Source organism: Oxyura jamaicensis, chromosome 1, assembly GCF_011077185.1.
Source record: "Oxyura jamaicensis isolate SHBP4307 breed ruddy duck chromosome 1, BPBGC_Ojam_1.0, whole genome shotgun sequence".
NCBI lineage: Eukaryota > Metazoa > Chordata > Aves > Anseriformes > Anatidae > Oxyura > Oxyura jamaicensis.
Genome location: NC_048893.1, coordinates 123,416,100 through 123,440,115, shown reverse-complemented (window position 1 = coordinate 123,440,115; position 24,016 = coordinate 123,416,100). Strand labels below are relative to the sequence as shown.

The window sequence follows — 24,016 nt, the reverse complement described above, 5'->3', positions numbered from 1 at the left end:
ACCTCCTAACTCTCATGGACCTCTACTCAGTTTTATTACCACCTCCTTCCCCTACTAGTTTCTCCACAACTTCTTGGGGCAACTATCTCTGCACTTTTCTTCCTCCTTTCAAACGGATAAAACCTGGGTCTTCCCCACCCACCCACCATTTCATCACCTACCACCTTCCTTCCTTCCTCCTCCTGGTACCTTGCTCACTTCTGGCAACCTCTTCATTCTCCTGGTTCAGGAACAGAGTCTTTACTCTTGCTGGCTCCAGCTCCTGCGCCAATTATTTTTAACCCTTTGATGCTATTAGTAGTTTTGGTCCTATTGCTTACTTACTGCCTTTGTTATATCCTTCCCATCTTGTATAAAATTCCAATTTTATTTACTTCAAGCTCTCTCTTGCAGGCTCCTCACCCCAGAAACACAGTTTCTGTGGTTACATCATAACCTCTTCCATTTCTACCTATCCCCTGTACCACCTCCGGTATCTTTTGACAGCTCAGCTCAACTGCACTGAAAGCCCTTCTGCATCTCTTGGCCAGACTATTTCTTCTCACTGACTTGTGACTTTGGTCTAGGTCTCCCATACCCCCTCCCTGCCATGTTTTAATCACAAAATCTCAGTCGTTGTTCAAACACGTCTCCTTCAGTCTCTACATTGATGTTGAGCCTGTATTCTCCAACAGAACTCCTTCAGCAGACCAGACACGAACACCAGGCACCTCCAGTAACTACCATCTTGGGAACCTTTATGCACACCATCCATAAACTTTGTTACCTTCCTGCGATCACCTGTAGTTACTGACTTTCAATAATAGCTGATACACTCCCAACATCTTTGGGATTTCTGCAACATCCTTTGTCTCTTACAAACCTTTGAGGAATCTCTTCTACTACCACGATTTCCAATAATTTACTTCTGACCAGGATTTCCCACCTCAACCAACCCCACTACTAACTATTCACTGATTCCAACAGCAAACTACTACCTTTTTGTCTTTAAGTTCTCTTAATTTTCTTACATACCATTTACACCATAAATTCCATTACAGATTCCTCCATACAGAGGATGAAAAGAGGAACTCAGCTCTCTGTTACCTTTTGGCCAGTTGACCTACCCTGCTGTTATAATTTCTGGTGCCATCTCCAGGAAGACAACCTTTTGGTTTCCTGTTCTGAGCTCACTTTAGTTTTACCTTCCTTCTGTATCTGCAGCTCATGGTGTATCAGTTAGATCAGGCAAAGAGTGCTGAAAGAAGGCAGCCGCGTCCCGCTTTACACTCATTTTTTTTCTTTCCTTCTGTCTAGTCAGGGGCATCGGTGTTCAGGCAGGCAGGAATGCAAATGATGTCCTTCCTCCCTCCACTTTTTTTTTTTTAAACCCCTTTAAGAAAACATGCACAAAGCATCACAAAGCTCAAGCACAGACCTTTCCATAATAGCATAGAAAAAAAATACGCATGACTTTGAATGCTCTATCATTTATTGTCCATAGTTTGGACGTGTAAAGAAAGTAATCTTCCAGTCTTAGGAATCCAAAGTCACTGTCCTGTAGCTAGCTACAATCTTTCTTTCCTTACTAATGATGCAATTTTCACATTTAAAATGTATGCTGGCTCAGTATTTCAACTTCACATTTTCCACTTTTAACAACACACCTTTCAACATTAATTTCATTCTATTTCAGTCCCTTTTCTGTACTCTTTCCAAACCTGTTATTTCAGTACCAGTTCTTCTCTGCTGTTCACTTCTTTTCATTACTTTTTTCTGCCATGGCTCTTGCCCCAAAATACCTTTCTAGCAACAAAATAAAATGACCCTCCCACTTCTTTCCTATTAAAGCGTACAATTCTACAGAATCTTTTTTCTTTCCATATCTAATTAATATTATTACTCATTAATTAAAAAGATAGTGTGAAAGCAGACAAGCTTCAATTATCTGGGTGATTTATGACCTTTTTAAATGCTGCTCGGAGCAAAGCCCAGCAATAAGTTCCAGTTTGGAAACCACAGAATATACTTACACCACCTACTACGAGGGCATTGTTCTAAAAATCAAACAATGTATGATGAAATAATATAAAGAAAATAAATGATTTTTCATTTCATATATATATGAAAGCTCAAACCACACACATCCTGAGGTTGAGATCTTCAATTACACAACATGGAGAAGCCATCATTTATTCTCATTTGCAAAGAGCCTTTCATTAAGGCGCTACAGAACATAATGATTAAGCCACATGAAACCCTGCAGATATATCTTAGATAAAGAACAATATGAAGACCTTTTGCACAAAGAAAGGTCTGTTATTAAAAAGCATTAACTTCACACAAGACTGAATGCTAAAATTAAAAAGTCAAACAAAGCCAAAAAGACAGAGAACAACTGAGATGCAGAGAAGCATAGCATAAACAACTCATACATTAATAATCTTTTTGCAACGAAAACTAAACAGCAAGACAAAGCATTTCTTCATCAGCAAACACTGCAGAAAACCCCTTGTGGAAAACCCCTTCTATGTTACAGACAGTACCTTCTTAAAGACATACCCAACCGTCTGACTCTTATTTGGGAATTCTAATTGCTATGGATTGAGAAGAATCTCTGCAATGGATATATAGCTAACTTCCACAAAAAATACACGATGTACAAGCTTCACATGTAGGTTTAACTTAAGAATGAGTAAAAGCATAAAAAGAGAGCCATCTACTGCTAGTAACTAAACAAACGTTGCTTTCGAAAGCCCATATAGTTATTCAAGAATGTTTTTCCTCAGACTAAACAACAGAACAAACATTTGGACTGCCTGAATTAAAATACAAAACAAAACAAAAAAAACCTGAACTGTGAATAAAAATAATTTGACTGAAGTACTTTCCTTTTACTTACGTAAAACATGACACAGATGAGAAAACAAAGAAAAAACAATTTTACAAGTATTATGTTTTAGAATTGTTTGCACAAAATGAGTCAATCTCCCTTAAACCTGCAATAAAACATCTAAAAGACCCAAATGTAAGATTAGAGAGTAAAAACTCTTCCTCTTCTTTTCTATATTCATCAGTGCCGTATGTAAGTAGCTGTTTCCTGATCTTATCAGTTGGCCTCATCTTCTATTAGAGAGGCTCCTCCATACAACAACAAAAAAGCTGTTATTTTCTACTTAAAGAAAGGAAATAAATTTTTAAAAATTGTTTTTTAACTACCCCTTCTGAATATAACTCATTTCTACCCCCAGCAATTTAAAATTATGGGTGTGTATAAAGAGAAGACTTACACAGAAAAAGGGTGTGTGCATCAGAGAATAAAAAGACGGGACAAATGAAGGCTCTGCATTACTGTACGTGTGGAGCTGGAGCAGCAATAATGGCAGAGGGGGAGCACACAGCAGCAGAGAGGATGCTCATTATTACACAGAGGACTAAATTCTTCTCATGTCCATTGCAGAGCAATCAAGAGACTGCTTGCATAGCAACCTCAACCAGCTTGCAGCAAAATTTCTGTATTACTTGTGCAACTGAATTCCACTCGTTATGAGCTGCTACCAGATGTTGGAAAGGTGTTTATTAATTACATATATTATAATTAGAAAAGTAAATAGCTGACACCATACCATCCTAAGATTTTTCCACCTTGTGTTTAAGTGCATACTTTTTTCAAATGTAACAAGCACTGGACGTATGCCAAGACAAATATCTAACTAAAAAGAATCTTCCCGGTGCTGTAGGATGTTTTAACATTGATCTGTTTAAGTTGGCATGCTGGACTAGATTTGATGCGTCTAGCTTCTTCCTAGCAGCTGTTCATTTAAACATTAGTATATTGGTAGGATTGGTGCTAATGTTATCAGTTCCCTTCTTAACAATATCTGATGGTTTTATTAAAAACTAATCTTTGACTATGTGGATGCTATCACTCCTGTTCACACTACTACCCTTAAAAAACATCACTTGTATGGGCCATGTATTGTTTCATGGACCACATGAGCAGAAGAACACTGCTTCTAAAGGGACTTCTCGATACACTACGTGTAGTAAGGTATTTATTTACAGCGCATTTCCAAAGCACATGGAAGCTTCAGGGTGGGAAAAGGGGAAAAAAATTAACCATATGAGGACCAGCTTTGCTTTTATCCAGCCCCAACTCCAACTGGCTGCTTGCTGCTTAAAGCAACTCATTGATACCTTCAGCTGAACACCACCATGCTTCTTTCCTCAAGGCTCAGGGATTGCTTACACTACAGAGGAGGCAGCTTTAAAAAGAATATGGAAGGAAGGGTGCTGCCACCAAATACCTCTCCAGATATGAAAGGTGCAGTCAACGTAGAGCAAGGACTTTCAGCAAGGATTTTCAGACGCATTTATGCAGTTTCCACCTGAGGAATTGGCAACACTTCTGTTATACTCTAAGGAAGCACCAGTCTCCCTGGAGAATAACTCTGCTAGAACACCTCCATTTCCATTAATACAAACTATGAAATTGCCACCTCTTATCTGGCAGTGGAGAGGGAAAAAAAGCAAAATAAATCAAATATTGGTCACTTCCTCTTTGACAAGTCCTTTGCATACAAAGCAGCTGAGCATAGAAAGCTCTAATGTATGAAATGAACCAGAGCCATTCACTTCTCAAACTCTTACAGACAACAATATTTTTAGAGTGAGATTTATATAACCTGTTCCTGTCACAAATATGCACTGCCTTCTGGTGTGCTAAAAAGCAAAAAAAAAAAAAAAAAAAAAAAAAGGCCTAAGGAAGATATGAAAGATCCAGTAAGAACCAGTAAGGCAGACAACAAGGAATAAAATCTCTCTATTTGACACTTCAGACACCTGATGGGCAGGTAAAATCAGTGCTCCAGTCCCCACCCAAGTAAACTCGTCTTAAAAGGAAACACTGAGCACATGCTGTAGTATGCTGGCTCACCGGCCAGGTCACAAACCCACAGGGTGTGGGAAATACAGGCTCGAAGCTCTTCCAGCAAAGACAACCTCCAATGTCCAGAATGACTCAGGTGCGGTGAGCGATTTGCAATGCCCATGGAGCTGCGACTTCATCACTGTCCTTACTCAGACCTCCACTACTACTGCATATATGGGATTTGAGGGGAGAAACCCGTGGTTCATCAGAACTGGAGGGTGGATTTGGCAGATCCTTTAGTAAAATTCAAGTGGAGTTCGAGAAATGAGAGAATGACGAGTAACTGTGAAGCAAAGCCAGGAGGTGGTGGTGTCTCCCCTTCCCGATTCCTTTCCTCCCTCATACTCCCATTTTCTACAGATTATTACTCCATGTAACCTTCCGTCCTTCACAAACTCCTGGATCTTCCCATCCATCAGGTCTAAGCCAACCCCAAACAAGCACGCACCCTCTCGTGTCCTCCTGCCCCCATTAGCCCTTCCTCAGCTTCCTCAGCTTATGCAAGGCTTTGGACAGTTTAAGCTTGAAGGATGGGCTGAATGAGCAGATTATTGAGTGCTGGTATTCATTCAATGATCACAAACTTGGAGGCAACAACCCTTTCTTCAGTCATTAAAGAAGTCTCCCAGTATGAGAACTGGATGCTGGGGAGCTGTTTAGGTGAGAACAGACTTGCTGATACTGGGGGAATAACTCCTGAAAAATATCACCGTATGCTAGGCCTCTTCTTACACCCACCTCTGGACCAACGCAGGAGGCCATTACAGGAGATGTGGCTCCCCACAGAACAGACCTTTGGGTCTCACCTGACACAGCCTCTCTCATGTCTTACAACCCACCCTCTGATTTCTCCAGCATGGGTAAATCATGCAGGCAAGCAAAGCCGCCAAGCTGCTCACTTTGCCTGCACCTCTCCCCTTCCCTGCCCCCCTCCAGTGCAATTTTTGAGGACAGGGATTTGGAAGTGTTTGTAGTTGCCACTTTCCTCTACACCCCCCATGAAGGAGATCGATTTTGCTTAGCCGCAAAAGGTTATCACAGCTGGAAGTACTGGGGAAGGAGAACATCAGGTCAATGATGTTCCTGTGGAAGGAGATAGACCTCCTAAGCCTTTGTTTCCGTTTTTGTCATCCTTCTTAACAAAATTTGAAATGATTCACATGACAAAACATTTTAAAATGAATTCTCAGCTATTATGCAGAAGCCAGAAACAGTGTGTTACAGTTGAAAGAGGAATGGCAGGATATAATTTACTGTAACCTGAAAAGAAAATTAAGAGAAGAATCAAACACAAAAGGAAAAAAAAAAAAACACACACACACACAAAGAAGTATGTTATTCTGATCCCACGTGGAAATATTTCATCTCTTTTGCAAAGACATTTGATCAAAAAGTGTGTGGGGTAAGGTTAGTAACTGTGGATTTTGAAGGCCTTTTTTCTATTGAAACTAAGGAAATATCTTCTCTCGCCCTTTTTTCTTTTTTTCTCTAAACCACTACCCCCTTTTCCAAAAATCATTAATTCTTTATCAGTTGCAGTCGCAGTGCTGGTGTTTTCTACAGAATGTGGTGAAGGGAGACACGCATACACACACACAGCAATCAGAGATCCGCATCAGAAACTGGACTCACTAGAGCAAAAAAAAAAAAAAAAGAACCTTAAATTACCTCCATGGAGAGAGTAGAAGAAAAGTATGATTATTTCTGTTCTACAAATTTAAATCAGACTAGATTCTTCACTACTTTAAGAATTTCTGATTATATGTTACCAAGGAAAAAAAATACTCATTTGTTTACGCTGCCCATGCAACTGAAACTGTATTTATGAAAGCGTAAATAAAATCTTGCCATCTTATGGAAACACTCATCTTTAAAAGCTACCTTCTGAGACATTGCTGCTTTATCATCTGACAATCAGAATCCCAGATATATTAGTGTAAGTAGATGACTACTCTGTGAGATCAGACAAAAATGAAGGGACAAAAAAGTGTTTTCACTGTACAAGCAGTAGTAGAGTATTTATGGCTGTGGTGATGCATGGGTGCAGTTCACAAAGTAACGTCCATATGTCTTTGGGACAAAAAAAAAAAAGAAAGAAGAAAGAAACCTGCTGTGCATGTCAATATTCCACTATATGTAGTACTACTAACAGATACAGTTGCTCTGCTGTATGAATCCCAGTGGACCTTACCTCCTCCTCTTTAAGCTTTTGCCTCCGCTTTTCTTCAACAGCTGCTCTCTTCTGCTCCTCTCTCTGCCTCTGTTCCTCCAGTCTTCTCCATCGTTCCTCCACTTGCTTTTCATATTGAAGTTTTGCTCTCCTCTCCTTCTCCAGTATCTGCTGTTCCCTAGCAGCTTTGGCAGAGAAAAACACATTTCACTTATTGCAAATTTTCTCCTACTTTAAAATTACTTGACAGCATGACACAATAGAGTAAAATAACAAACACGTATACAGACTCTTTTAGTGCACTAAGATCAAAAGAACAGTGCATAGAAATGCTTAAATGATTAATAAATTCAACTGCTACACTAATTAATATGAAAGCCCTTTGTACATAAGGTGACAATTTGTCCCCCCACTTGTGTAAAGACAGTGTGCAGAATATTTAACAATTCTTTTATATATATATAAATACACATAAATCCTTCTAATCCCGCTGTAGCTTAAAGCCATTTCTTTTTTCAGACATAACAAATGTTCCCACTAGGTTTTAAAGTGAATCAATTTCTTATGTTGAAGCAAAAGCCCTTAGAATTTCTTTAAAACTATGTTTCTCTTTACAGGGCTACCTTCAAAATAAATACATAAAAATAGAAGCTAAACTTTCCATGAAGCTTTGAAAATACACCATTCTGTTCATAATTTGATGCTATGCTGTTATGGGCTCCAGGCAGTAAAAGATTTTATTATTAGTATTATTATTGAGAGTTTGTCCAGTTGTTTCTTCAAACTGGAGTCATAATCCCCTTGAGACATTATCTTGTTGTTACAGAAATTCAGAGTGCAACATTACAAACAGGACTGTTGCTTCAGTTTTACACAGGGGGCATAAGTAACAGAAGTTAATGTGACAAACGGTGAAGAAAAACCCAGTTCTCGTGCAAGTGCATTCCATAAAAGGCACGAAAGAGGTCAGTAAGCATGCCTTCATACACACTGACCTGCAACGTCATACCAACATACATACAGCCAATATGTAAGAGAGAATATTATCACAGCTGCCAGGCTAAGAACTTGAAAGTTATGGAAATCCTGAGTTAGCATGGTTTATACGAGAGCTGGTCCTTCATTCTGCTCACCTGTTCAGCCCCAGTTGACTTTTTCTGTCACTGTTTCCCTGTCCAGCAAATTACCACCCTTCAAGCATTCTCACTTTCACCTTCCCATGAGTCCTAGACTCTTGATGAGCTATCTCAATTCCCTCTTCATAGATCAGCCTTTTCCCCTCAGCTCCTTGCCCCCCAGCTCTTTAACCACAGCCGTGGCCATCAGCCCCTTCTAGTATCACTCTGTCACCAAGCCAGAGTCCCCCTAACACCAGATGCTTTCCCAACAGATGCATTTCTTCCTCTCGAATAACAGATCCTTGTAAGATATTCCTCATGTCCAAACTGCTTTAAAGAATGCCTGCTGCCTTATTCTTGTTAGTCTTGTGAGGACTCGCTACTTTTTTTCAACCGCAGGGCAGGTCAATATGAGAGGGGTGTTAGTGCTGTAAGTGAACCTGGACTCTTAAGAATGAAGACTTGGATTTGTCAACAAGTAGTTACCTCAGAGACAGTGGAAAACAAGTGACCGGTCACTAATTACTGATGACTACTAGCCACGTTATGTAGAACAGGTGAAAATAGCATGCTGGAGTTGATAAAAAACAAAAATAGAGTGAGGTGTCCAGAGATTGTGCTAAAATTACCTTTTGAATATGTAGGTGAAACCTGGGACAGATTCTGGACAGAAAAGCAAACCGTTCTGTCATCACAGACATAAATACAATTATTTTTTTCTTGATTTAGGGATACTAAGCCACTATTTAATGAATTTTGGCTTTCATGAGAAGGTTATTCTGTATTGCTGAAAAGTACCTGCTGGCTGCATAAATATTTGTCCTTCTGGGGAACTCAACGTGTTATTTTTTTTTTTTCTGAACTTCTGAAATAAACCTGCTGCGGACAAAAAGCTACTGAGGCCAAAATCCAGAGCTCCCTATTCTAGAAATGGTCTCTCTCTATATAGGTGGAGATATATATATATATCTTTCCAGAAGGCATGTACAGTCTGGATATAAGAACCGCAACCAACACCTTTCAAACCCCCTAGGCCTACAACTCCCAGATTCTCCAGTTTTCAGTTTTCCTCCCATCTTCCTTTCTGCTTTTTAATCCAAGTCCTTTCCAATCTACTACTCATATCGCTTACTCAGGATCCAGCAAAGCAGGGATAATAAAGAAGAAAGAAGAGGTAGTTTGGACTGAATATAGCTGTAGGAGATAAAACCTTAGGCTGGTGCATGCCCATGTGGACAAAACCTCTGGGGAGATTAACTACTAAAACCTAAGTCCACGCTAAGCAGATTTGCATAGGAACTACAAAAAGAAATCTTGCTCACCAAGCTCACTGAACTAAAAAACATCGAATCTCCGGCCTCAGGTTTTATCAAGAAACGGTCAACAGTTTATTTACTGATTGCAAGGAAAACCGTACTTTACTATGATTCTTTCCACAGGTGCCCACATTGTTTCAGTTACCACTGCCTCAAAATATATGGCAAACCTAAATTTTACAAAATCAAAATGTTGGCAATTCCCTTTGGAAGTGATGTCAGGTAGCCTTAAGGAACAGTACTACTGGCCTTTCTGGTTAGCGCACTGAGGAAAATCAGTTTGTTTATTTTTTATTTTTAACTTTATATATGCACACACACACACATACATTAAAAAAAAAGTTTAAACAGTTCATTTTTCTCTCTCACAAATTTTCCCTGATATTCCCTTGGAGGTGTTAGTACATTAAAAACGACTGACTCTTTAAAAAACAATGAATTGATAGATGTCTTCATTCCCTTGAAAGAAGATTAATCGTTTTAAAACTGACAGAAAAATATTCAGCTTTATGCTACACTGAACAGCTCCATAATATCTTTTAATATGGCTAAAACTTAACAGACTAAAACTAAGGCTGTTTCAGCAAATCATCCTACATATTATCATAAATACTACACAAGGATTATTTAGTTTTCTTTTTTTTTCTTTTACAAATCAGAAATCTAACAGTTAGTATCTTGAATATTAACCTTAGAATGGAAATCAAAGAAGGCATAGACTACTTTTGTAGAAGTAATAATATAAGCAATAAAGACTAGCAATAGACAGTGTTTAGAATTCAGAACAGATAAAATGTCACATAAGTAACGTAAGCCTATTAGCGCATATACATAAATAATACATGCACCTCCTGCCATCTTACCGAGGTATTTCTCCCTTTCTTCTCTTCTCTCCTTTGCGAGTCTTTGTCTTTCATCAGTTTTCAGAAATCCATCAATGGCTGAAATCAGAAAGAGAAGAAAAATGAAAGCGTTAATAAAATTAAAGCATACAAAAGAACTCAAAAAGTCCCACCAAATTAAATCGAATGCATTTAACAACCCAAACAAAAATACGATTTTGCACTTGGGGGGTGGGGAGGAGGAGGGAGAACAAGTTGGGATTTAGATATGTCCAGAGCAGTCTCGTACCTACTGCTGAAGTCCAAGCACGGCTCATCCGTGTAAATACCTGACTCTTCTCCTCAGAGCGAACAAGCATACTGTTAGCGCTTGTTTAAAAGTTTGTAACTTGCTTGGGAAACACCATAAGGATGCAATTAATATCTATTCAACCTTGTTAATAAGCTCATTTTCAAGTTTTTGGCTAGAAAAAAGAGGCGGTTCGGGAAAGCAGTAAAAGCAGTACACAGATCTCTCATAGTTTAATGCTTTGTGGAAGTCCCAGCCTTTGTATTTATGGCTTAACACAGGCACACAACCTCCCTGCCCACAGGAAACCACGAGCACCAGCTCACTGCAACAACCAGTAATTAGTGCTGGATGAGGCTACAGAGGCAGCTGCCCTCCTACCCCCTTCTCCAGGTAGGAAACACAGTTTCCTCCTGCAGTCGGTACAAAAAGCAGGTTACCTGTTTGGGAGGAGGTTGCCTAAGGATGTTTTGCACCGGGATCCAGACACCGCAGCTCTTTGTACAGCCTGATCCACCAAAAAGCGCGATTCCACCAGGCAGACGGAGCGTGACACACGGGGTGCCTGGGAGTTACCTGCCTTCCTTCGTGCCCTGTGATGAGCAGACAGCTGAACCTGTGCAGGCTCCTCCACCAAGCTGCTGAAACACCTCAGGCAAGCAGAGCAGCCCCTGCTTTCTGAATAGGCTTCAGCCACTGACTTGAGAGACCAGCTAGAGGATGGGAGCCTTGTCCAACAGCCTACAGGGCCTCCGGTGCCCTTGTTTCTCTCTCTGCTTTCAGGATCTCCTGGGGTCTTAGCGGGGCTGCAGCACAAACTGGCATGGGGTTCACATCCTTGACAATCAATATTTGAGCTCCTCTGAGTTCAAATACTGAGTTACTGTATGATGAAATATCCTTCCCTTTTGCTCCAAGTAATGCAATTGCTACTTTTTTCCCAGATAAATATGATGGAAAAGTGACTTTGATTGTAGCCCTGGTTCTTTTCCCCCAAAGTCACACTCCCAGGCTCGGAGGGTGTCCTGTCCATGGGAGCAAAGTTGGTGCATAGCAAGGACCTTTCTGCCACAGGCACTATTCTGTAGAAAGTCTGAAAATCAGACCTGGTGGTCTCTTGTGGCCAGGGAAAATGCAGATCTCATCTGCTCTGCATTAGAGTAACAGCCTGCTTTTTCCCCACACAGCACCTTCCAGCTCCATCTCTGAGCCTCCCCTGCCGACACACGCAGACAGTGACTCTCCGATGGCAGCCAGGCCCCTGCAAAACTGCCATGACAGCTGCTGGCTGCTTAATTACACCTAGAAGTTGTGGGTCAGATAAACAGCTATTTATTATCAAAGACTCATCCTACTCCTGGACTTGTCCACTTGTTTGTTCACTCGGATGCCATTTATTGTCAGATCTGACAAGCAGTGAGAGCAGCAAACGGCTCGGTAAAGCAGCTGTGACAGTGCTGTGCAACTACTTTGAAAGGTCCTGCAGGAAGTAGCTAAGAAGGAAATTCCTGTTGTCAGCATGGCTAAATTACAGCTCCCATCAATGGAAAGTTTTTCAGAGATCTGAAAGTCAAAACGGCTTGAAACCTACAATGGGATTCTGTGATTCAGACTAGAGGTAACAGAGGTTACCTGGAACAAGAGCCTGAGGAAGGAAGAGTGGGCCTGGGAGCAAGCAGGGACTTAAACGACGAAGGAGGCAAGCTGAGGGAGAAACCGAGGGCTTCTGAGGCAAGGAACCTAGCTGGGATGGAGAAGTGGCGCTTGTGAAATGGAAACCAGGATGCCGATAAGCTGGAAGGATTGTAAAAGCCCCTCGATCGTGTTCACAAAACCCTGCACTGCCTTTCATCACTCTCCTGCATTTATCTATGAAACTCACTATCAAATATATGTCCCACTATGATCGCCAATAAAGTTAGAGTGAATTTGTCTCTACCTTGACTGCTTTATGAATGCAACTGGCACAAATGGATCTGCAAGCTCTGGCCTTGCTCACAGCTGCCATAGCTGTCCAAAGCTGAGGTATAATGAGATGGGACTGAACTTCTGATATTTCAGCTGGGCTTTCTCAGGACTTCGGGTGTCTTAATCCCATCCAGGTAATATTAAAAGAATATAAAGATTGTAATGCCAGATACTTAAGAAATGTGTGCAGCATTGAAGCAGTCTGTGTGATCCTTGTTTCTCTTCCACCCACACACGTACTAAGCTTTTTTTCCTTCTAGGTCCCTTGGCTTATGCAGCGCATCAGATGAACATACTCGAGGTGAACCAAGTCCACGGCAAAAGAATTGTGATTTATGCTTCCTGCTTCATTTCCTTCTGAAACTGGGAAGCAGTTAGAAAGAGAAAGATCCATCATCTGAAGGCTACCTTGGAGAAGAGCACTCCAGAGGTGGCTATGTCACAGAGGAAACAAGTGCATAGGATGACTGCTCATTAAACATGCAACATACCAATGTGGAAAAAACTACGTGGAGGATAATGCTGTGCAACCTAATTGAGTACAGACATCATAAATACATATGCATGCAGCAAGGGTAGCATTAAAATTGCACAGGCATCCTTAGTACTAGCATTTCTTAACTCAAGCACTTGACTTCATGAATCAGCTTGCCTGCCAAAAAACAGAAATTTACTTGCCTTCTGAAAGTAAATATAGCTTTGAAGGATGGAATAACCATTCCTTGGACAATAACTTGTACTCTGTGCACTAAGGCCAAAATTAGTGCATTTACTACACATCTTCATGCAACATACATTATAGAAGTAATGGGCGCAGCAGTAACCTGTGGTGAGAAATTTGATTAACGATAGGAATTCAAATTCTGTTTCATAAAGCAGACTATAAGCAGCAAGCCAGCACAGACAACCCTACCATTAACGTATCATCATCTCTATCTCATACTACGAACTGCCGACAGAGGGCACAACGAGGTTTGAATGAAAGAAAACCCCACAGCAAAAAAGCAGTTTTCACTGTGACGTGGAAAGTGACCTCAGGTTAATATCTTGTACACTCAGCTTTACCCTGAGCTTTCCTCGTATTTACAGCCACACAAGGTTAAAAATCTTTGCAGCAGTTAGTGCAAAATTTAAGAGTCAGGACATCAACATAGAGTGGTTGTGCCTTCTGCCAACCAGAGTAATAAATACAAAGAGCCAGGAGCAGAAAATTCTCTATCAACCTTTTATTCCCTGTCTTAGGGAATAAGGAAAATGCCCAATTAACAACAACAAAGGTTTTATTGTAAGGAAACCACCCTCCTCACCCTCCCAAGTACTACTTATACTTCATTTCCCTGCCCTCCCGCAAAAAAAACCTTTTCCAAGGAGTCCCCAGTCTCAAAGGAGTGAGTCTGACTGCTGGGCTAATTCCTCGAGATTGTGCCTCATTTTTTGACTGAGGAGGGCCTGCTGCTCCTCCGGGACTTAGTTACAACAAGCACTTCCAAAGAAAAAGAATGTAACTTAAACCAGGTATCATATCAACAATCCTGCAGCAGTAACCTATCACCTTATGCAGATGGACTCCTTCAACACCTTGTTACTTTGAAATAAATACATACAGAACTGAAGACTGGCATGTTAATCACAGCTTCGATCCTTTTAGACGGACAATATAAATCTACTTTAACAGACGAAAGAGGGCCAGAACACGTGCATGCGCTCTGCACCACATACTGTTGCATAAACATCTCAGCTACTGCTGAGGACAGAAAGGAAGGTCGCCACATCCCAACGAGACCCAAGGCCAGCTCTGTCTCGTGAAACCCATACCCTGCTTTGGGCTGCGAAAATGAGCACTCGAGCAGGACAATCAGGTTACTGGAAGCTGAGACTACGCTTCGTTAGGATCAAGCCGCTGCTTGGACACCTCTTCTGAAATTTGCACTTGAGCAACTGCCAGCAAGTAGCACCTCCATCCATTTTTTTTTTCTTACTTCATTTTTAAACCCATGTACTCTTCTGTGCTCTGTAATATCCTACGGTATTTGGTTTCACAACGTGTTTATGTATAGCAGATACCCAAACCTTTGATAGCAGGCATCCCAATGGAGAAGAGTCAGCTGGGGCTCCAAGGCCAGCTCTACATAACCACGTCCAACACATTCAGACCTTCGGCCAGCCTACACAACCACGTTCAATGCCTTTAGACCTTTGCCCACTCCACACAACCATGGTCAATGTTATTTAGACCTTTGCCACAGTGCGCGTACCCTAAAGTGACGTTGCTGCATTGGTGAAATTCCCGGCTCAGATGCAGTTCTGTCAGTGGGAAAGCATTTTTCTTCCATATTGTTTACAGTGTTCAGGGAGACGACACAGCTGAATGCTCATAAAATATACATTTGCCAGCACGGAGGTGGCCTGGCATGGGATGTGGCAAGGAGGTCTGTAAAGACGACCAGACAAACACATCACTGCACTTACCACCCACCATTCTGCTGGCAGTCTCCCTTGTTTCAAATAATATAATCCCAGTCTATAAAATCAATGTTTTACTCTCTGGAATCTGGTTTCTCTCCTTTTGAGGCTGTTCTTTAAAATAATAAAGAATACCCTCTTCCACTTGCCACGGCTTCCCTCTGGGTACTGCTGAATGAAGAAATGTTATATTCTTCAAGTTTTCAGGGACAGACTACACTCTGAAGGGAAAAATGGTTTAAGACTGCATGTGACTGGACCTGGATGACTGCTTACATCAAGAAAAAGGGCTTTTCCTCAACTTTAATTACAGGGTATTGCTGAGAGGCTTTCAGGTAGAGTCAAACAAACAAACAGCAGAAGGGAGTTGCAGGTATGTTCGATAAAATCCAGTGAATCTGCCTCTTCTTTGATAACTGCATTTTTAGAAGTTTTCTTTAATTAAAAAAAGCTTGCAGCTACTTAATTTTATTGTTACATTTGCCAAGCTGGATGTCAAATATCACTAGAAAAAAAATGAAAAAAAGAAAAAAAAACACTTTCTATTACATCTAGTTAAAGTACCACGATAGGTATCTGTCAAGCAGATGAAGTCATTAAGGGCAGACTCAGCTCCAGACATAGGGGCATTTCAGACACCCTGGGCTAATTGTCTAAGACAAGGCCTGGCAGATACCAGAGAGTGCCTGCCAGGGACCTGCATGCTCCAGTTAAACAGCTGGGACACGCAGTGTCACAAGGTGCTGGCCTTCTGCTCCTGATCTGCACCCAAAACGTTCAAGTTTCTCATGTGAATCAAGAGCTCCAGCTGCATACCATATTAGCCCAAAAGCGTCAGTAGCAAGGTATATCCTGCTCGTATGTTTACTAAAGATAAAATTATCCCAAGGTGCTGGCCAAATAACGTTTAAAAGATACATAAAGTAGATTCAGGTTGTTTGGTGATCATGAACACCTCATCAGCTCCCTGGGACTGCATGCCTTATTATAAACCATATGTAGCCGTAACAGGGCCCCAGGCAGGCCCCAATATCATGCAGACACAGCAGATGCATCTCAAGATCACTTGGAGAACTGATAAAATACATTAGCAAAATGCTTTTTATTTATGAATATGCTAGATTAGTAAGTGAGTTTACCGAGCTCCTAGAGTTAAACGTTATGGCCAAGAGCCTTAGCAAACCGCTCCAAGTGCCTGAACGCGAGCTTCAGGGTAGCTCTTGCTCTACTAGTCACTGACCAGAGCAGCCACAGCTCTATGGCTAGCTCCAAGGCAGCTGGGGGCTTGACCATGCACTCATTCCACTTCTGCTCCCACTGAGAAATTTATCTTTTGCACAATACCAGCAGAAGCACTGTTTGTATCAAGATATTTCTTACACAAACGGGAAAGTTGTCTAAAAATTCTGAATTTTGCAAAGTTAGATAAGGAGAAAGACGGCAGCAAAAACAACAACAACAAAAAGGTCTGAAGATTCTCATTTATTTATAAATACTACCTAAATGTTTAATTTTTTTTTTTTACTTAATTGCAGCTGATTTTAGTTAAACATTTGCAGTAAGGTCTAAGCAATTTCTAGAGCTGTTTTATCAAAAAAGAGGACATTATCCAGAATTGCAAGCGTGAATGATTTTTAACACATCTTAAAACAACTTAAGCAGTTTGGAATTTTGTTGTTTATTTAAAACAGAACTTGCTTTATTTTTTTTTTTTCCCTTGTACTAAACATAGAAATTCTCAGTGTAGAATAGAATCAAATTTGAAGATGCATTGACTGAGATGGGGGAAAACAGCACTCTAAAATGAATCCAGTCACAACTTTTTCTTATGACTGAGAAGGTACGTTAATTAAAATTCTCAAGAATATTAACCAAAAATAATAACGTAGCACTTTCCCCCTTCAGTGAGCTAACTATGCATACGGTCTAGAGTAAGAAGTGGAAAAAAGACCATAATCCCAAAGGAGTTTGTGCATTCATGACACTACCTTGATAACAGTTTCATTCTGTGCACACTCTGTGTCCAATGAGAAGCCATCCTTTCCAAACCCGCTCCCTGAGCAACTAAATAATCTTAAAATTCTGTGCACAGTTATGTGCTACTCTTTCAGCACACCTCATGAATGGAAAAAAAAAATCCTTCTGGAAATAAAAATATGCATTCTGAAATGGATAAAAAAAGGAAGAAAAACATAAATGCTACTTCTAATTCACAATTAATATTTTGAAAATAAGCAATGGTAGAGTTCACTAAGGAATAATTGTTGGTACCAGCTAGAAATAGGCTAAAACGACAAACCAACCCCCAAGCCCCTAAATTCATAAATGTTAAAACGGTAGCATTTTTCCCCGCTTCTGTGAAAGCTTTTCTTCTTCCACTGCATTTGTCTTGAACTACCAATTGTCCTGGCACACATTTAGTAGTCTTGTTGCATTTGCTAACTTGCACAGACTAGTTTCACTGAGCCCAGCAGAACGACTCTGTTAGAACAGGTGGAAATACCTCGTCAGGGAGCATTCACATACTCCACCCAAGTCTGCAAGAGGCCCTATCGCTCACGTACTGCCATAATTAATAACCTGATGAAAAAATACAGTTACTGGAAAGAGCTTCTATAAATACCCAAATACCGCTTGGCTAGTTGACTTCATCTCCCAACCTTTACAAGAAAAATCATTATCATAGGACGGTAAGCCTATGAGTCATTTTCTCAAATTATCTAAGAGAAATGCTTTGGCATTATACCCATTTGTTTATCAATCTCAGTGACTTCAGCCTGAACTGCAGCGTTTAAGGAAGATGCACATCAATACAGAAGAAATTCAATCTCTTTCCAGAAACTTTTATATATATATTTTTTACGCCAGGTGTCATTCATTATTGCTCATTGAAATAAACTAGACACAAGCGCTTTGCATTTGCAGTGTAGTTTAATACACTGCTACTCCTCATTAAAAGTTGGTTTCTGGACGTGTGGTACCCATTTCTATGCCAACACCTGCAGGAGTTATGTACTTATTATTATGCATTAGACAAGCTGAGCCAAGTGAAAACCAGCATTGTACTGAGACACGCTGATATTTTAAGCATCAGCAAACGAGATGGAAACGGTACGCATCAATTTCCCCCACCTCCAGTTAGCATGTAATCCCCAAGCGCACATTAAAAACCACTTCCTATTCAGGTTGATTGGCTTTCCTGGTGTGTAGCACTGAGCGTTGATCTCATGCTTTAGCTGTTTTACAGTTTTTATCGCTGTGTTGTGCTCTCAAATGACAGCTAAAGTGCATGAAGATGGCACAAGCGAAGGGAGAGCACAGACTTGCTTTTCCAGGTCCAGATACCAAGAGCTTTAGCGGCGTCCTTCCAGCCAGCGCAGTCTTGCATAGCCCCCACGTGGACAAGGAGCTGATCTGCAGCTGGAGCTCCATCCCTGCTGCTTCAGTGTTTTTTTTGTTTTGTTTTGTTTTGTTTTTTCCCCTTTTGCTGACGATGACAACATTTACTTAAACCTTCACAGCAACTTCCAACGCTGTAATTTAAAATCAAGGGGTGCAGGGATCTGCAAAGATGGTTATTTGGAGAAAACTGCTAGCTTTTCTCACACGAGCACCTGGAAAAGTTACTGCATCCTGCTTCACAGCAAAGAGAAAAGGTGAGATGATTTTCCCACTGCGGCAAAAGACTGAAGCACAGGTCAAGCTGCAGGGGCAAAACAGACTCCCGTAGCCCTCTGCAGCACAGCAAATGCTTGCAGCTGGTAGGGATTAAAAAAAGAAGTCCTATAATCTAACTCCTGATTAACCTCTACGTCAAGGTACCCATACAAAAAACTTGACACAGCAAAACTAGTTTGCTCCTGAACCAAACAAGCCAGAGGGCATCCTTCTGGAGCCTTGAGTAAAAATGACAACGCAGATTTGTTTTCTCATTAAGCATCATCAAAAAAAAAAAAAAAAAAAAAAAAAGTCACTGATGAAATGATAAAATAATGTTTTGATCTATGGACAAAGGAAAGCAGTCACCCAGGGAAGACAGAGGCTTGGTGAATGAGTATAAGCTGTGGTAATTGAGCAATGTAACATTGATCTTAAACCATCCACTCTACACGTATGTATTGGGATAACTCTAAAATCCTTTAACTAACATTTTTTCATTTCAAGTCTAATTTTCTTGAGACTGCAACTATGGTTTGGGATTTTGTGAGTTTTAGAAAAAGTATATTTACAGAATCAAGAATATATATTTAACTTCCAATAACACTTACAAAAATGCTGTTATCAGCATGCCTTTCATTCCCAAAATATGTCTACTTTTTTTTTGCTAGACAATACAGTTCACTTTTTACCATTACCTTCATTTTTCATAATACCCTGTCCTTCATCATTAAGTCAGTGATGACTGCAGATTTGGAGAAGACTTCAGAGTGTTCCTTTTCTGTTCTTTGTGGTGAGCAAAATGATGAGCATTTCACAGAAGAAGAACCTGTTTGCCATTTTCCATTTATACATCATCCCATAAAAAAAACTACACAAAGTGCTGATGACTTACTAACATGGCACGCTCCTCTCAATGACTAATCTACATGATTTCCACTTTCCTCTGCCCCAGGCTGATGCAACACTGAAACTTCACGTTATTCCGCACAGAAGAAACTAATGTTTCCCAACTGAGAAAATATATTTTCCCCGTGATTTGGCAAAAGCTTCAAAAAAGAAGCAAAGCTGATTAATCCAGAGGGGATATTATCAAATGAACTTTATCCTCTGTGGACTTGACTATGATTAGGAACAGGAATTAAAGTGTTGCTTTGACTGGGCTTCACACTAATAATAATTCCCATGGATGTATTTAAGAGAAAGGAAGAACATCCACTGACATATCACAACCAAAACAATGCATTCTAGGAACAAGCACAGCCAATACTCACAGGGAAGAAAAGCTTCTACGATTAGACATCTTGCTTTACCTTTTTCTCTTGCATTCTAGTAGGCGTATTAGGCCAATGTACTTCACCACGGGAGATGTTCAGTCTCACCCACCTTGCCTAAATCCTGCTTCATTTTTATGGAATGTTTCCATTTTGCAAAAACAGCCAAAAAGCAGTAGATCTATTCTATTATTATTTAGAAGAATATTTTTCAAGGACATGAGACAGTACGTAGACGGAGTCGCTAACACAAATGAAGGCAAAAATATACATGAACCTATTTTCTTAAAAATTTCACTGGAATTTTTGCACTTGAAATAGTGTTAAAAAGATTAAGTCTACCTTGTTACCACTGCAAAAGATAAATCTTTCTTTAATCTGTAATTTCTCAGCGGATTATTCGCTGAGTTTCCGCTGTAGATCTTCTTATCTGTTTACGTAAATTCAGAACACTAGTCACATTATACGTGAGCTCTTAACCTGCAGAATAAGTAAGATATTTTACCACAATAAAACTTTTCTACACAAGAGAGTGGAGCGGATTGTGCTTCCAGAGTTTTCAAGTCTTAAAATGAGGAAGTTTTATTTCAGGGTAAGAATTTGGAACTTTCAACAGGATTTAAAAAGCTGTGAAACACTAAAGGATGAAACAGAAATGAAAGCTATCTGCAGAAAGTGACTTAACAAAAAGTGATTTAATCATGTGCAAAAATGAACACACGTACACTGAATCCAGAATTCACGGCACACATGCCAACAGAAAAAAGCCAATTAAAATACAGTGTGTCCCCCAGCTTTGCAGGAAGTAGTGCTGAATCAGGTCCTGTATTCAGCACCTTCTGTCAAAGTTCATCTCAGCCTGCAGACACCCAAGGAATGCAGTGATAAGCAGCAAAACTACTTAGGATGGAGAGAGACTCTAGTTGGCATGTGCATCCTGTACACTCACCTGCGATGGTTACAGCCCAAAGAGAAAGAAGTTGGGTGAGGTACCCAAATCAGGAACGTGTAATTTTCACTCTCTACAGGCATTGCACTTGATTTTGACTATTACACAAACTGACTTCAGAGATCTGAGACACTGGCCCAAAACATTATTTTTTAAAAAATACAAACATATCCACGAAATGCCATTCTTTATTATTTCTGTATGAATACTGATGACGGGACAGAGGGTTGGACAGACAGATGGGTGAGATCCTCTACATTTCACTTCCTAACACCGACAGGTGTTAGGAAGTGAAACTAACACCGACAACTAACACCGACAACTGAAATCACGAAACTGCAGCCAGACACTTAAAACCCAAATCAAAGTCTTTATTCCTTTGCATGCCCTGAGAAACAAAGCACATTCAGTGAACGAGGACACAACACCACTTACGGTCTTCCACCTCCAAGGTCCCAGCTACTCACACATGATGACCTTGGGAAGAAAAGAACACTCATGACAACTTAAAAAAAAAAACCTATCATAAATTACGCGAGTTGCTAAAAACAATAAATACCAAAACCTTTATGTTCTTTTTTTTATAACAAAATTGCAGAAGAATATCAACACCTCTTCTGCACGTTATTTTCTTAGTAATATACGAAATAACGATACTGAAAAAAAGAGAACTTTTAGCCAAAAAGAGCTGTGAAATTTAAAACAGTTTAAATATTCTAGGAAACAAATGCGTGATATTACTCTGTACTGATTTCCAGAGCATCTATATATTCCCCTGCCACATTGAAACTGGCAAGTTTAAAGGAAAGCAGGAGGCAAGAGATGAAATGAGCACTTTGAAAGAAGTTCAATCCAGTGTCATGACATTAAATTGCCAGCATAAATTGACCAACAATAATGGAAGAATAACTTCCAGTGGAAATTTTTTTAATTATTTATAAAAAGCAAAATGAGAAATTGTTAGTGCTTGCACTTTATCAAAACAGCACTGTCTGCTAAAAACTGGATGATAACAGATGAGCTTAAATATTTTGCGCAGAAAATAAGCTCTAAAAGGAAACAAAGATAATTATTTGCATAAGTGAACAGTGGCATAAATGTACTAAGACTGAAAAGTGATTGGTGAATTCACTCATTTTTTTTCCTGTGAGAGATGCCACACTAAATACATGGTAATCATGCAGTCATACTTTTTTTTTTCTTTTTGTATACAGAATAGCCTAGTAGCACATGGCACGGATGTGTTTTAAAATAAAAACAAAGCTCTTCAATAAGGATAAATGCATGGTGAATATGAGAAATTAAAGGTCACGTATGCTTGGCAAGTGATACTTTGTTCTAATTGACTTTGGAAAAACTTGAATGGTGAGTTAGCAATTAAAGGCTCTACATACAGTACAGTGTAATTGTACATTTTGGAAGACAAACACTAGTTAGCTCAACTTCTTAGATTTTTTCTATAAGTCTGTGATGAGCCTCTATGTGGATTAAGAGGTATTTTATATTTAAAATTTCCTTTGCAATTTTCCCTGGTTCATTGTTCCTCCCTCTCCCTTCTCTTCTGATGTGTCACAATTCTGACTTTACTAAAACAATTTCCTGCCAGGAAATTCAACCTGACTGACCCTGCAAATAAAACAAACATAGCTTTATTTGGCACCACAGTGTAGGTGTTTGAAGTCAAAAGCTCAGAATCCACTTTGCACCAAGATTATCGTAAAATAATCCTGTTTTAAGGATTAAAACAACTACTGTGCCATCATCTTCCCCCACCTCTATCTCATCACTAAGTTTCAAACTAAGTTTCTTTCCTACTCGATTATTTTCCTTTTTATGCCACCAAACCAGTAGGACAAAAAAGTCTAGTTTTATGGAGTCCTTCAGTTATTATGACACTTGTACCAATAAAACTTCCTCTCCAGTCATTCTGTAACTTAATATCTATTTACATTTCATTCCTTATCTATGTTAATATCTCTCTGAGGTTTCTACTGAGACAACCAGACTGTCCACCTTGCACAGGCTGCCAGAGCTCACATTACAGCTACCGAGCAGAGACAGATACACAACTTTTCCCATTCCAACATTGTCAGCTATGTCCAAACAGAATTCCTACACAGGATCCTACAAAATTGAACAAGTTTTCACAAAAAAAAAAAACATCCTCTCAGCAATACTGCAGGCACAAACTGTCCGTCCAGCAGCCCGACAAGCACAACTGCACAACACAATTATAGAAATACCACAAAATTATCAGTGGATTTTTTACTCTTTGAGCAGGCAACCAATTTCAATAAATTCATAGATTCAAATCAGGATGTCTCTTCATCACCCGTACTTTGGTTTGGTATAAAGTTATTTAGGATCAGCCATATATACAAAAACACGTCCTACTGCTGGGGGAAAAAATGCTATGTTCTACGTCTATACCCCAACGTGACAGGACTCTAACAGAAGGTGAGTTTCATAGGGTTGTTTGAAATAATCTCCCATGAATTATGCGGTATCAACCATATTACAAATGATAAAGAATTGCTAGAAATACATATTACTTGGAACCCTTAATTAAAAATTTGCCCAGTTTACAAACTGCATAGACACGGAGCAACAGAAAGGGCTAATCCAAAGGGGACAAAAACCTAAGACACACTATTTAATGGCCTCGGTGGTCTCCACAGCTGCCAAGGTCCAAGAACTCATCTGCATAGTAAAAGATCTACTGGTCAGCATGAGAAGTTTTGGGCAAACACTGAAATTACCCTGTATCCACCTGCCCTTTCTGTTTCACCAGTGAACTCATTTATTTAGAAGGTTTACACAGGACACCGTCCCCTTAAAAGACATCTCTGGCACAGCGAAGGGACTAATGCCATACTGGTAGGCTTTTTGTTTATTGGGGTTTTTGATTGTTTGGTTTTTGGTAAATTTTCAGTTGAAACAGTGGGTAAGCGTAAACTTAACTGTTCGGCAGCCCTCCACAACTCACCATGAATTCCTCGCCATCAGCAAAGCCACCCGGAGCTGCTGGTTGCCCTGAGCAGCCTGGAAGACATTACTAATT

The 24,016-nt window shown here is 40.0% G+C and overlaps 1 protein-coding gene across 8 annotated transcripts in view; it reads right to left on the bottom strand.

Moving 5' to 3' along the window:
• MAP7D2 (MAP7 domain containing 2) overlaps window positions 1-24,016 on the bottom strand; it is a 77,841-nt gene that overhangs the window by 26,317 nt on the left and 27,508 nt on the right. For all 8 annotated transcript variants that reach the window (XM_035319825.1, XM_035319883.1, XM_035320013.1 and 5 more), the window contains exons 2-3: window positions 10,377-10,454; window positions 7,101-7,264 (exon numbers count right to left, since the gene is read on the bottom strand). In XM_035319825.1, coding sequence (XP_035175716.1) covers window positions 7,101-7,264; window positions 10,377-10,454 — 242 coding nt within the window. The remainder of the gene's footprint in view (window positions 1-7,100; window positions 7,265-10,376; window positions 10,455-24,016) is intronic.